This window comes from Agelaius phoeniceus, chromosome 24 (assembly GCF_051311805.1).
Source record: "Agelaius phoeniceus isolate bAgePho1 chromosome 24, bAgePho1.hap1, whole genome shotgun sequence".
Lineage (NCBI taxonomy): Eukaryota > Metazoa > Chordata > Aves > Passeriformes > Icteridae > Agelaius > Agelaius phoeniceus.
In genome coordinates this window covers 7,559,174-7,571,945 of record NC_135288.1, presented here as the reverse complement: position 1 = coordinate 7,571,945, position 12,772 = coordinate 7,559,174, and the positions used below count along the sequence as shown (strand labels likewise).

General features: G+C 52.0%; 1 protein-coding gene across 1 annotated transcript; it reads right to left on the bottom strand.

Moving 5' to 3' along the window:
• Positions 1 to 449: 449 nt before the first annotated feature.
• ENO1 (enolase 1) lies at positions 450 to 12,346 on the bottom strand. The gene is made up of 12 exons (XM_054647675.2): positions 12,199 to 12,346; positions 8,834 to 8,927; positions 7,487 to 7,582; positions 5,643 to 5,701; positions 4,944 to 5,013; positions 4,624 to 4,757; positions 4,276 to 4,498; positions 2,567 to 2,764; positions 2,121 to 2,322; positions 1,877 to 1,985; positions 1,414 to 1,472; positions 450 to 911 (listed from the first exon to the last, which is right to left on the bottom strand). The coding sequence occupies exons 1-12, from the start codon at positions 12,328 to 12,330 to the stop codon at positions 842 to 844; spliced, it is 1,446 nt and encodes a 481-aa protein (XP_054503650.2). The 5' UTR covers positions 12,331 to 12,346; the 3' UTR covers positions 450 to 841.
• Positions 12,347 to 12,772: the final 426 nt, after the last annotated feature.

The following is a 12,772-nucleotide window of genomic DNA, read 5'->3' as shown; positions in this document are numbered from 1 at the left end:
CAGCCCCAGGGGGAGGATTTGGAACGTTCAAGACAAGAATTGGTTTGTGCGAGTGCCGTGCAGGACCTGGCGCGCCCACCGGGGGGCAGCACCGGGCACCGCAGGAGTCATTAACGGAATGGGAAATTAATGATTTTCCTACCAATCTGCAACTACGGGAAAAAAGCAGCAAGAACTGGCGCAGACATCCTCGCGCTCAGTTGTGTAATAATTTGTTTTTTCCTGTCTGGGAATGGACTAAGGTCACAACTGTGCTCCCTGTGACAGTGCCCACACAGTAACAGAACCACTCCAGGGACAGACACCCCAAAAACTTTTGCCAAACCTCAGGAAAAAGGGCAAGCTGAGCCTCAAGGTCCCTCCCACCATAAACCATTCCATGAGTCCATGATGCTAAGGTGGGAATCCCTGCTCCCCAGACTCCTCCAAATACTTCCAAGCCACACACATTTGAGTTGTTTGATGCTTTTATTTATCACATGTAAAAACACTACTGTCTCTGTCTGCAGGTACCTCTTGCTGCACTGCAAATCACACGGCTCCAAACGTTGAAGATGAGACAGAGAAGGGAACTAAAGTGTTTATGCCCAGAATCACAATGTCATGACCCTGAGGGTGTTAAATACACAGAACACCCCCAGGGACTGTTCTATAGAAGCAGCAGAGCATTACAATTAACAGACCAGAGTTGGTGAAAACACTGGGTGAAGGGATCATCTAGAGGATAAGAGGACCTGCAGACTGGTCTTTTCCTTCAGCTGCCCTTATCTTTCTAGTACAGGTAATTGTGATCTAAGTCAATATCTAGTGCTGAACCAGAACAGAGGGGACTCTTCCACACTTAGTTGACACGAGGGTTCCTGAAGTTCCTCCCAGCAAAGCGAGCCTTGCTGCCGAGCTCCTCCTCAATTCTGGTGAAGGACAGAGAGCACTGGGTGTCAGCAGGCAGCAGAGAACCCCAGCACTAGCACAGGCCTCACACTGAACACCTGGCCCACCTGGTCCTGAAACACCCAATTCATGTGGCACTGAAACTCCTGACCCACCTGGTCCTGAAACACCCAATCCATGTGGCCCTGAAACTCCTGACCCACCTGGTCCTGAAACACCCATTCCATGTGGCACTGAAACTCCTGACCCACCTGGCATTGGAGACCTTACAAGGCAGCTCCCACCAAGCCCCTGCACAGTGCCACACACCTGACACAACTCAACCCAAATGCCTGAGATGCTTGCCAAGACAAGGGCCCCGTGCAGAGGACAAAGTCTCAGTGCAGCACCACAGGATGCTTGGTGTGATCTGTTCTGGACCTCACCCACCCAGCCCCTGCTCTGCCACGTGCTGCAGGTGTTTGTGAGGGGCAGAGCCCCAGCACAAGGCACAAGGAGGGCCCTTCCCCAGCCCAGGCTCACCTCAGCAGCTGGTTGTACTTGGCCAGACGCTCGGATCGGCACGGGGCACCGGTTTTGATCTGAGGGAAATCACCAAGTTAGTGAAGAACTCTGAGTGCCAACACAAAACTTGCTCAGGGTCATGAGCATCATCACAAGCTCTGCTTGGGCACCAGGCTCAGTGTCTGCCCAAGCAAACACAACAGGTCTTGGGAGCAGTAGAGGTTGTGCATTTGCTATCAGCTGCAGGACCAGGAAAGCCCAGTACAGCCACTGGAGCCAAGACCTTTGACATTGCTGATTAAAGGTGAGTTTGCAAAAGATAAGGTGTTCCCTTGTCACAGTCCATTAACAAATCAGCTCCCTGCAAACAGACACAGCAAACCTGCACCCCTGAGGCAGTGCAGTGCACCATGGCTTTGGCTTCACCCCCAAATTATCCCATCAAGCAAAGAGCCAGAGTGCAGCAGCTGCAGACACCAACCTGGCCAGTGCAGAGACCCACTACCAGGTCAGCAATGAAGGTGTCTTCTGTCTCTCCAGAGCGGTGGCTCACCATCACACCCCAGCCATTGGACTGGGCCAGCTTGCAGCTGCAAGAGACCAAGAGAAGCAGCTCAGAGCATGCCCTGTGCCAAGCAGGGGCAGCACAGGGCTCTGCCCTGGACCTCCATGTCCCCCAGGTAAAGCCAGCCCCACCCTGGCCCGGCCCAGAGGGCAGAACTCACGCCTGCAGGGACTCTGTCACAGAGCCAATCTGGTTGACCTTGAGGAGGAGGCAGTTGCAGGCCTTCTCCTCCACAGCCTTGGCAATTCTCTTTGGGTTGGTCACAGTCAGATCATCACCAACCACCTGGATGTTGACGCTGCCAGTGAACTTCTTCCAGGCACCCCAGTCATCCTGGTCAAAGGGGTCTTCAATGGACACCACTGCAGAGGGACACAGCAGCTTCAGGACAATGCCAGCACAAAGGCCCAGTTTGGATGAGTGAGTGGCACCAAAGTGCTGCAGACAGGTGCTACCCACTTCCCAGAACACTCCTGAGACCCCAAGAGGCTGAGCAAGGCAGGAGCTCTCGGTCTCTCCTGTAAGAGGGGCTGCACAGCAACTCCCTCCTTCAGCAATCAACCCTGATTCACCACCCCACTGTGCTCCCACTGATGAGCAACTCACCAGGGTAGTTCTTGACAAAGCCCTTGTAGAGGTCAGCCAGCTGGTCAGGAGTGATGTATCTGCTGGGGTCATCGGGGGATTTGAAGTCCAGGTCGTATTTGCCATCCCGGTAGAACTCGGAGGCAGCCACGTCCATGCCAATGACCACCTTGTCAGTGTAGCCAGCCTTGGCAATGGCTGTCTTGAGCAGCTCCAGAGCTGCAACACACACAGCAGCTGCTGAGGGCCTGCAGGATCCCCAGCCCACAGCTCCCCCTGCCCAACAGCAGCACACCCACAGGGCAAACCATCCCCCTCACCCTTCAGAAAGCCCAGAGGAAAGGGTTCTTAAATTCTCCCACTCCTGAACTGACTGGAACAAGATATTACTTTAATACTGCTTTTAGCTTGTAATACCCTTGAGACACCATTATGGGATTCCTAATCTCTTCAGGCAGGACTACATGTCAGCCCAGAAAGCTTAATACTAGATGATTCCACATCCTCTTTCAACTTCATGCATGTGGGCAGGAAGCAGTGCCTGCACTCTAATCCCTTTTAGCTCCAGAGCAGGTGTTGACCATGCAAGTGCTGAGCATCCAAACCCTGGCAGCAGGGAGACAGAGCCTCCTTCCTCTGCACAGGACACCCCCCTGGGCATCCACCTGCTCTCCACGTGCACCTTTACCTGCACAAGAGGGGACAGAACCACCCAGGAGGAGTCTGTAGATGCTGCCCACTGTGCTACTGTTGGCAGAGTCTCAATGACCCCGAGTTGCAGGGGAGCAGCTGGGCTCTGTTTGCAGCAGGAAGCTTAGACCAAGTGTTTTCTTTTGTTGGGTTGGTTTTTTTTTTTTTGTTTGGGTTCTTTTTGAGTGAGTTTGGTTGTGTTTTGTAAGATGCTAATGTAGCACAAACTGCAAAAGCAGCTGCAGCCAGCAACAAAAATTCCTTGGAATGTAATTGTCATTCAAGGTCATCTTCACTGATGTCTGCAAGGGCACAGACCCAGCAGAGCTGCATGTGACACTGGGACTCAGAAATGGCACAACTGCTGGTGCTGTCTCAGGAGCTTCAAAAAAGGCAGAGCAGGTCACCAGTCCCCTCCACAATAACACAACCAACTGTAAAGCAAAAATCAACTGATCTGAGCTCGTGTCCTACTGCCTTGTGAGCAGCTCCACTTCTGGAGAGGCACAGAAAGCTCCTCTGGTGCAGTGTTTGTAGGAGCAGATATTTTGCTTCCCACAGACAAATTGCCTCTCCCACAGGTTCCTGAACAGAACTGTTTGGCCATGGAAGCAGCAACTGCCTCAGCTTCCCAGTCTTTGTGCCCTCCCACACACAGCCAGGCAGGGCACAAACTGTTTTCCCTCTCTGGCTGCAGAAAAACAACTCCACCGATATCTGAATGTTGACTTCTGCAACACCTGCAGTGCACAGAAGTTCCCACACCACTTTTCAACTGGAGGGGAACAAGGTTCCCTTAAGCTGCTACAGGAATGAGAGCAATGAGGCACTGAAGTAAAAACCATCCTGTCCAACTGCACAAACTGATATCCAAGGGAATACCTGACCACATCAGTGGAGCATCTTAGGATGTCTGCCAGGGTAAGAAACAGAGTACAGACAAAGCAGGAAGTTCTACACCTTTGATCCTATTGATCCTGCCTGTCATTATATTGGGCAGGCTCTCAGTTACATCTCTCCCACACTTGGCTCCTTCTCACCTTCTTTGTTTTCCAGGATGTTGGGGGCAAAGCCACCCTCATCCCCCACGTTGGTGGCATCCTTGCCATACTTCTCCTTGATGACGTTCTTGAGGTTGTGGTAGACCTCAGCCCCGACGCGCATGGCGTCCTTGAAGCTGTCAGCCCCCACGGGCAGGATCATGAACTCCTGCATGGCCAGCTTGTTGCCAGCGTGGGAGCCCCCGTTGATCACGTTGAAAGCCTTGGAGGAAGCAGGAGAGGCCAGGTTGGAACAGGGTAGCAGCCCTTACACCCCACTGCTCGTTCTCTAGGGTCCAGGAGCACCAGGCTAAAGGCAGAGCAAGGCTGCCCCACCCAGGGACTTACAGGAACTGGCAGAATGACCTCTGGATTGCCAGCGAGGTCGGCGATGTGGCGGTACAGGGGAACGCCCTTCTCAGCAGCACCGGCTTTGCACACAGCCAGGGACACACCCAGGATGGCATTAGCACCAAATTTGGCTGAAACGGGAAGAAATTGATTAGAGCAGTGTCCTTTTATAAAGAGACTCAGCAATACCAGCCCATGGTTTGAATTACAGCAGTGCACAGCACATGGCCACACACTGGCTCTTGGTTCTGGTAAATAGAATTCTGTTGACCCATCTTTATCTTCCCCCCCCTCAGTGCAACACAAAGCCCACTCACATTTGTTCTCTGTCCCATCCATTTCCAGCATCAGCTTGTCAATCTTCTCTTGTTCCACAACGTTCACATTCTGCAGAGGGAAGCAACCAAACAGTTGTTTGACACCGAGCACAGGCCCACAAACCCTCACCTGCCCACCATGGCACTGACAGCCCTGGAGGCACCAACACTTCAAGGGCAGCTGCCAAGAGCTGACCTGACCAATTCCTGCCACTATCACACAGCAGCAGCCCAGGGCTGATAGCTGAGCTGATGTGCCATCACTTTACCTAGAACTAGCACTCAGTTCTGCACCAGCCTTTGTAGGCCGGGCTGGGTGCCCACAAAGCACAAAGGAATCTCATACAAGCAGACTTTTCTAGATCCTCTCAGATTCCCTTCCAATTACCCTGCTTGGATAAAACCTGGCCCCTCCTCATCATTCAGGCACTCTCTGAAGCATGAATCAGGTTGTAGCCCAGCTGCACCCCTGCAGCTCCCAGGGCTGAAGTGTTTCTGCACACCACAACAGCTGGAGAAGGTTCCATTACGTGTTAGATGTGCACTCATTAAGTAAATTAAGTAAAACCATTGCTGTGGTCAGTTTGTTCACATGCACCCCAACACACAGGCTGACACCCCCAGGTGCCACCCCACCAGAGGATGGTTTGGACACTGCCTGGCTGTAGGAGATGTTAAGAGAAGACAGATTGCTCCTACCTTGCTAATCAGTGCAGGTGCAATCGTTTTATTGACGTGCTCAACAGCTTTTGAGACACCTGGAAGGAACAAGCAAATCAGACACTGGTCAACACACAGGTTATGCAGGGATTAGTAGGGGATCTCAGGAACATCCAGGAAAACCACCTCATGCTGCCCCAGCCCCAGCTCATGGCCAGGTGTGAACACAGAGGCCCTGGCTGGACTGGGAGGCACATGAAGGAGGCATTGGCTAGGACTGGTCCAGGAATGCCAGTTAGTCTGCCAGGCCATGCACTGGAGAGACTCATCCCAGTGTGCCAGGGCTGCACTGGGAGCACATCCATTACCTGTGTGCACAGTGCCGTGGCCAGGAACTCGTTAACATATTTAACAGCTCTGGAGACACCTGACAGAAGCCAAACAGACACCCGGGTCAAGGCACAGGTGAAGACTCTGAGCAACCCACAGGAATGCAGCAGAGGACACCAAGAGGCAGCAGGAGCCTGGCACTGAGCACTGGACCAGAGACAAAGGGCTCAAAGAGCAGAGGAAGCTGCAAGGCTCTGCTTGGGCTCCACACCCAGGTCTCTGTAACTCTGCCAGCACAAACCTCAAGGGCCTGAACAACAGCATTTAGGGAAGGTCTTAGGATGGGCTCTCCTACCCAATCACAGAATCCAGGAGAGTAAGGGGAGGGAAAAGGTTTCCCCAGCAGTTACACAGGCAGCAGCTCAGGCACTTCACTACCTGACACTATTTTGTAACACTGCTAGAACATCACCTTATTTACTGTGCAGTGTTTAAAGACTTTCAAAAGCCTAAGCTTCAGAAAGATGAATGCTATTTGACAGCATCCTAAACAATATTAATTGCTTTTCCAAATGGTCTAAGTCTGCAGACTTCTATTACAAAAGGCCTAGCAGCTATCTGCAACTCTTCCCATTTGATAATTATTTTTTCATAACTCCTGTTATTTCCCAGCTGACAAAGCCCTTCAGCTACAGCCTGTTAACCACAGTCTAATTAAATGCCATTAAGAACTGCCCATAGGATCAGACTTAACAGGCCTGAGCACACACACATTTAGCACAGTGAGGTAAATACACATTTATTCTTTGCAAGAAAAGTGCCCTGGGTAAACAGCATTAGAGCCTCAGGTTTTGGGGGCATTCAGTCATCCAGGCATTTATTCCCTGTTAAGGTATTAACAGTCATGAATCTTCTAAGACAAGGCTCTCCAAGTTCAATTCAGCTATCCACTTTAATTGTTCTTTCTTAATAGGCAGAAGATATTTCAGCTTCTTTTCAGCTGACTGGCAAGTCAGCAGAGCTGCACATTCAATGGACAGAGCTGGCATAAAACCTCAGGTTCAGGATTCAACATGCTGGGAGATGTAAGGAGTCTGCAGTCTCAGAGCTGACAGATTTAAGGGCTCTGGGAAAATGTGGTCTATGAAAAGCCCTTGTGACTAAGTGCAGGATGACTGAGGCTTTTGCAGCTGGCAGCTCAGATGCCCTTACCATGCTGGTAAAGCACTCTGCCACATGCCAACACACAGCACGAGAGGAGCAGGGTAACAAAGTACACCTGGACACCCTGTACCAGAGACATTTTCACCTGGCTGGGTGTGCCCAGCCCCATGCAGGTGCCCTGCCCTGCAGCACGAGGCAGCTGGAGGCTGTCACCCTGCAGGTCATGCCCAGGAAACCAACCCTGCCCCCTCTGCTTGGCCTGTGCCCAGCTCAGCCCACGCCTGCCAGGAGCTGCTGTCACTCCCTTGTGCAGGACAGCCAGTGGGACAGGAGCCCAGCAGTGCCAGTGCCTGTCCCAGGGCACGCTGGGTGCCCAGCCCCAGCTGTACCTTTGCCCATGTAGCGTGTTTTGTCATTGTCACGGAGCTCCAGAGCCTCGTAGATTCCGGTTGAGGCACCGCTGGGAACAGCAGCTCTGAACAGACCTGTTCACAACAGGAAAAAACAACTCAGCACACTCCACCAAACACCAAACATCCCCAGCCAGACAGCATCCCAGCCCTGCAGCTGCAGAGGGAGTCTCCAAAGCACACCTCTGCTCACATACACAGTGATCCCACCAGGGCTTTCTGCTCATTTACAGCATCACAATTTATCAGCATCTCCCTCACGCCCACTGACCAATAGCAAACTGACTCCTCCTCTTGCTCTGGCATTTCAAGAGTTAAGGAAGGCATCCATTCCCCTTCCAAAAAGGATTGCTTCATTCACTGGATCTGCTTTTGAGCTCAGGCAAAGCAAGCTCTTAAATTCAGAGACCCATTTTGTTAACAGGAGTTCTGAGCTCTTCTGGCAACAGCAGAGCCACCCAGCCAGCCCATTCCTTCAGCCAAGGATGCTGAACTTGGAGCCAATCTGCACACTGGAGCCTGCTCTGCCTGGGGTTCAAGATGCCAACTTCAGCCTCCAGCCTCTCCCTTATCCCACTAAATCAAAGAGCTTAGTGGGGGCAGTCTCATTAAATGACTGCATTAATCTTTTGAGGCAGAAAGATCAGCTCTTTAGTCAGTGTATTACAGCCATTGTGTTTGCTCATTCCACCAAACCACATTGGTATGAGCTTGCACAATGCTTTTGTCAGATCCTATCAGATGTGGGATGAACAGCTAACAAACCAAGGGAAAGTCCTACAATAATTAAAAATATAAGATGTTACATGTAAAAGCCCAATTAGGCATGTTCTTCAATCATGCCCGAGTACTTGGGCAGAGGAGAAACCATTACCCAAAATTCAACTGTGCAGCACAAGACTGTGTCATTACAGAAAGGCACTGCAGACAAATTGAGAATTAAACCTCAAGTGTACTCACACAGAGTGTGGGGAGCACTGACAACCAGGGCATTAGCAGCTGCTCAAGAACAGTTTCCAGGTGCTGTCCCAGTTTATACTGGGGCAAGGGAAGGAGGGCAGGTTTGGAACAGCTCTCCCACAGTTTGGGCTGTAAGAAGCAGCACCTGCCAAAAAACCCTGCACTGCCCAGGCCAGGAACTCGAGCTCAGCAAGCTCATCCAACAGAATGAGGCAGAGGCTTTTTCTGCAAGTCCCTACAAGTTTTATGTGTGGAGGAAGAATTCAGCACAGTTCCACTGCTAGAACAGAAGTGGCTGTACACTTCTGCCTGCTCCAGTTCTATCAGCTCTAAGCCAGGGATGAACACCTGCAGCTGAGGACTCACCTTTGTTGGTGTAGAGGTCTACCTCAACAGTGGGATTGCCACGGGAGTCAAAGATTTCACGGGCATGGATCTTGGTGATAGACATCTTTAGTACCTGAAAAAAGGAGCTTACAATTACTCACTGAATGGTTTGGGTTGGAAGCTTAATAAAGCTTAATCCATCCCACGCCCTGCATGAGCAGGGACACTTCCCACCAGACCAGGTTGCTGGAGGAGCCTCATCCAGCCTGGCCTGGAACATTCTCAGGGATAGGGCAGCCACAGCTTCTCTGGGCAAGCTCTTCCAGTGTCCTATGACTTTTATTATAAAAATCACTTCCTTATGTGCAAGGGACAATCTCTTGATGATTCCAAATGACTCAAACTGCAATATCATCAGACCCTAGACAGCAGCAGGAGCAGATGACAAATCCAAAGGAACTTCACCTCATCATGTCAGAGCAGCGAAAAGCTCCCAAAACAGCAACTCTCTGCTATCAGTTAAGAGTTCTTTTTGATAAGAGACCCGAGTGCAACAGCTCTCAGCATGCACAGAGTGCTCTTAGTATGCACAGCAGCTGCTCAGAGCAAAACGGAACCAATGACGAAAGAGAAGCAGCCACAGCTCTCATTAAAAACTTGCATTAATAGTTACACCCTGTTGAGCATTTACAGGAATAGTTTTTCCTCTTAACTTTCCATCTTAAAAGGAATAAAAATCTCCCATGTCTTTTAAATACTTCCTTTCTCCCCTCTCACATTTATCCACTTCAGAAAACTGCAGTAAGGGAATTCTTATGTAAGCCCAGCTACATTTTAAAAATCAAGTCATACACATGCCTGTAAGCCATTGACTGGCACCAAACCCAGCCCATCTGCACAGAAGAAAGCTCAGCCTCAGAAGCAGAACTATCTGGAAGCCAGTTTTTTGGCAAGCCAATGTGGGTGGCAACCCTGTTTACAGAAATGGTCATGAATCCTTCCACAGTTACTGCAAAGTTACAAAAACATGACCTTAGCAATGCTGCTGCTGGTTCACAGTCTGTGAGGGGGTGGCTGCATGCTCTGGTTCCTCCCCCAGAGCCAATCTGCCCTCCCCAGGTCAGAGGCACAGGCAGCCTTTGCTCCCCCGTGTCCCTTCCCAGCTGTCCTGCCCCTGCACGCTGTCTAAGATTTCAGTCAGACCCCCACACTGACACACGATAGGACTAAAATATGAACCAAGACAGCTTCTTCAAGCTGACCTTCATGCTGCCACTACCTAGCTTCAATCAGGGAACACACAAGCTAGAAATAAATCCCTGCAAGGCTCTGCTTATCAGTCCCACCCACACCAACACTCAGCTCTCTGCAAATGCACAGAGCAATGGCTAACAGGAAGAATGCCCACTTATCCAAAAAGAGCTTTCAGAGTTTATCAGGCTGGCACCTGCTAAACCTTACTTTCATTTTCAGAACCTTGGCTTTGCCACACAACTAGAGGTGGCTCATTCTTTAAAAGCACAGCCAGTTCCCAGGACCCCTCAGTGCAGTGCTGCAGCTGCTTGTTGACCTTCAGGAACACACGCTGCAAGAACTTGCACTGGAAATGTCTGCCAGGTCAGACATGACTCGAGCTTCCTTGACAAAGGACCACAAGTCCCTCCCTTCCCTGCAGAAAGAGGCATTTCACAGCACTGCATCTCCCCAGAAATCCTTGATGCTCCTTTTGCAAACTCCCCACTCCTGTGCTCAAGGGACAACTCTCCCTTTGAGCTACAGGGTAAAACTGATGCTGTTTAGCTCACCACGATGTACTCTGCCTCAATGGAATCAGTGAGCTCACCTAGAGCACAAGGGTCAGCCCCTGTGTGCCCAGGTTGAACCACAGAAATGCTGACTGCAGGCAGAGAGGTCACAGGAGCACTGCCTGCCCAGACCTTTGTCCTCTCCAAGCACACAAACACCCCGGTGGTATTTAACGAGCACACTGCCTTAAACCTTTTTTTGCAGCATAATCTGCTGACAAGGTCACTGTCTCCCTTCAGGGGAAGCCACATACTCTAGCTTGCCTGGCCTATCCAAGGGTAAGTTACAACCCCTGCCAGCTCTGAGGAGCTTCCTCACTACCAGCTCAGGTCTAAGAAATCACCACTTATTTCTCACCTGACCCTGCACAGGGAATGTAGTACTCTCAACTGGAGATTACTCCAACTGAAAATTATTTCAATTAAATCAAAAGATTTTTTTCTTATAGCCAACCCTACCACCAAACCCTGTCCTTGTGAGCTATCCTGCAGCCACACTTCTCTAAAATCAATATCGGGTTAAGGCTGAGCACTGCAAGCATCTGAATGGAGACTTAAAAAGCAACACTAAAGTTTAGCCATAGAAATAACTGCCCTAGTGAGTGTCCTATTACAGGCCTGCCACATTTATCAGTGGAAGCCTCTCCTGACACTTAAAGGTCCTCATGACCCTAACTCTCATACCACCAGTGCTCTGAAAAAAGCCGAGACCTTTCAGTGCACTCTATCAGATCCCAACGTATTGATTCCCCTGCCAAAGCACTCCTAGAAACTGGACAAATGGGCACATTCCATCGCTGCTCCTCTGCACTCCATGGGGTATTAATGCACCTCTACAACATGATCCAACGGGTTCTAAAGGATGCCTGGCAGGGAGCAAATCACAGACACGTTCAACCACTTTCTCTCTCTGTGTTTAGTAAGATGGAGGCCTGAAACTGCGTTGGCTCATCTCCTGTGGGTTTGCATGACAAACTTCAGTACTTCCTGCCAGGCTCGGCGAGCCATGGCCCTACCCTGTGACTCAGCAGGCAAGTAACGGAGCAAGAGAGAGCCCAGGATCCTCTCTGGCAGCCCTACACGAGGCAAGATGGTTATAACAGCAGCTCCTTATCCACACCTGCACATCCATCTCCCCACCAGCGCTGCCTTGGGATAACCGGCACCTAAATACCCACTAAGAGACCTCAGGCACAGACGCATTGCTAGCAAACGTTAAATATTTGAGATGGGAAGCTGAAGGACATCCACTAAAGAGGGGAAGGTCCAAATCACCACACGCAATCCGAGAGCGACTGTTAATGATTAAAAGAAAAAGGTTAAATTCTGCGTTTGAGGATGCCTTGACCCACCACATCCCCTCAATTCTGCCCCCGCCCTGACCCACCACATCCCCGGTTTTTAACCCTCACCCCCGCACACTGCCGGGGTTCAGACCCTCCCTTCCCCGCCGCTGCTACGGGAACACAGCGGCCTGCACACCCCGGGGACCACCGAGCCTCGGCCCGGCCCTTCGCCAAGGGGACGACCGGGGCTCCGCGGCCTCTACCCGGAGAAGGGAGGCGCGGCCTCCGGGCCCGCTGCGGCCGCCGCACTCACCGCTGTGCCGGCAGTCCCGCTCCGCAAGCGCTCCGCTGTCGCCGCCCCGGCTCTGACTGAGACCCAACGGCTCCGCGCCCGCCCGCCTATAGCCGCCCTCGCGCACAGGGTCCGCCCCCCGGCCGCGCCCATTGGCCAGCGCCGTCCCCGGCCGCGCTCCGATTGGCTGCGGCCGCCTCGCGCCAGCGGCGGGCTCGCGTGCGTGCGCTACGTGCGGCCGGGCCGGGGCCTCGTGGAAAATCCCCGTGCGAGGGGGCGGGGCCGGCGCGGCGCATGCGGGCGGGACCATGTGGAGCGGGGCGCGGGGGGAGCCGTGAGGGACAGGCATGGCGTGAGGGGCGGCCGGGCTGGGGATGGACACTGGGCATCAGCCGGGTCCGAAACCCTGCCGTGGGCAGCCACATCTGCCACTGCCCCAGCTTGCTCCAAGCCCTGTCCATCCTGGCCCTGCACGCTTTCAGAGTTATCCTCCATCCAGAGTGCCCTGTGCCAGAGCCTCAGCACCCTCACAGGGAATTTGTTCCTAATATCCAATCTAAACCTGCCCTCTTGTCAGGTTGAACCCATTCCCCTT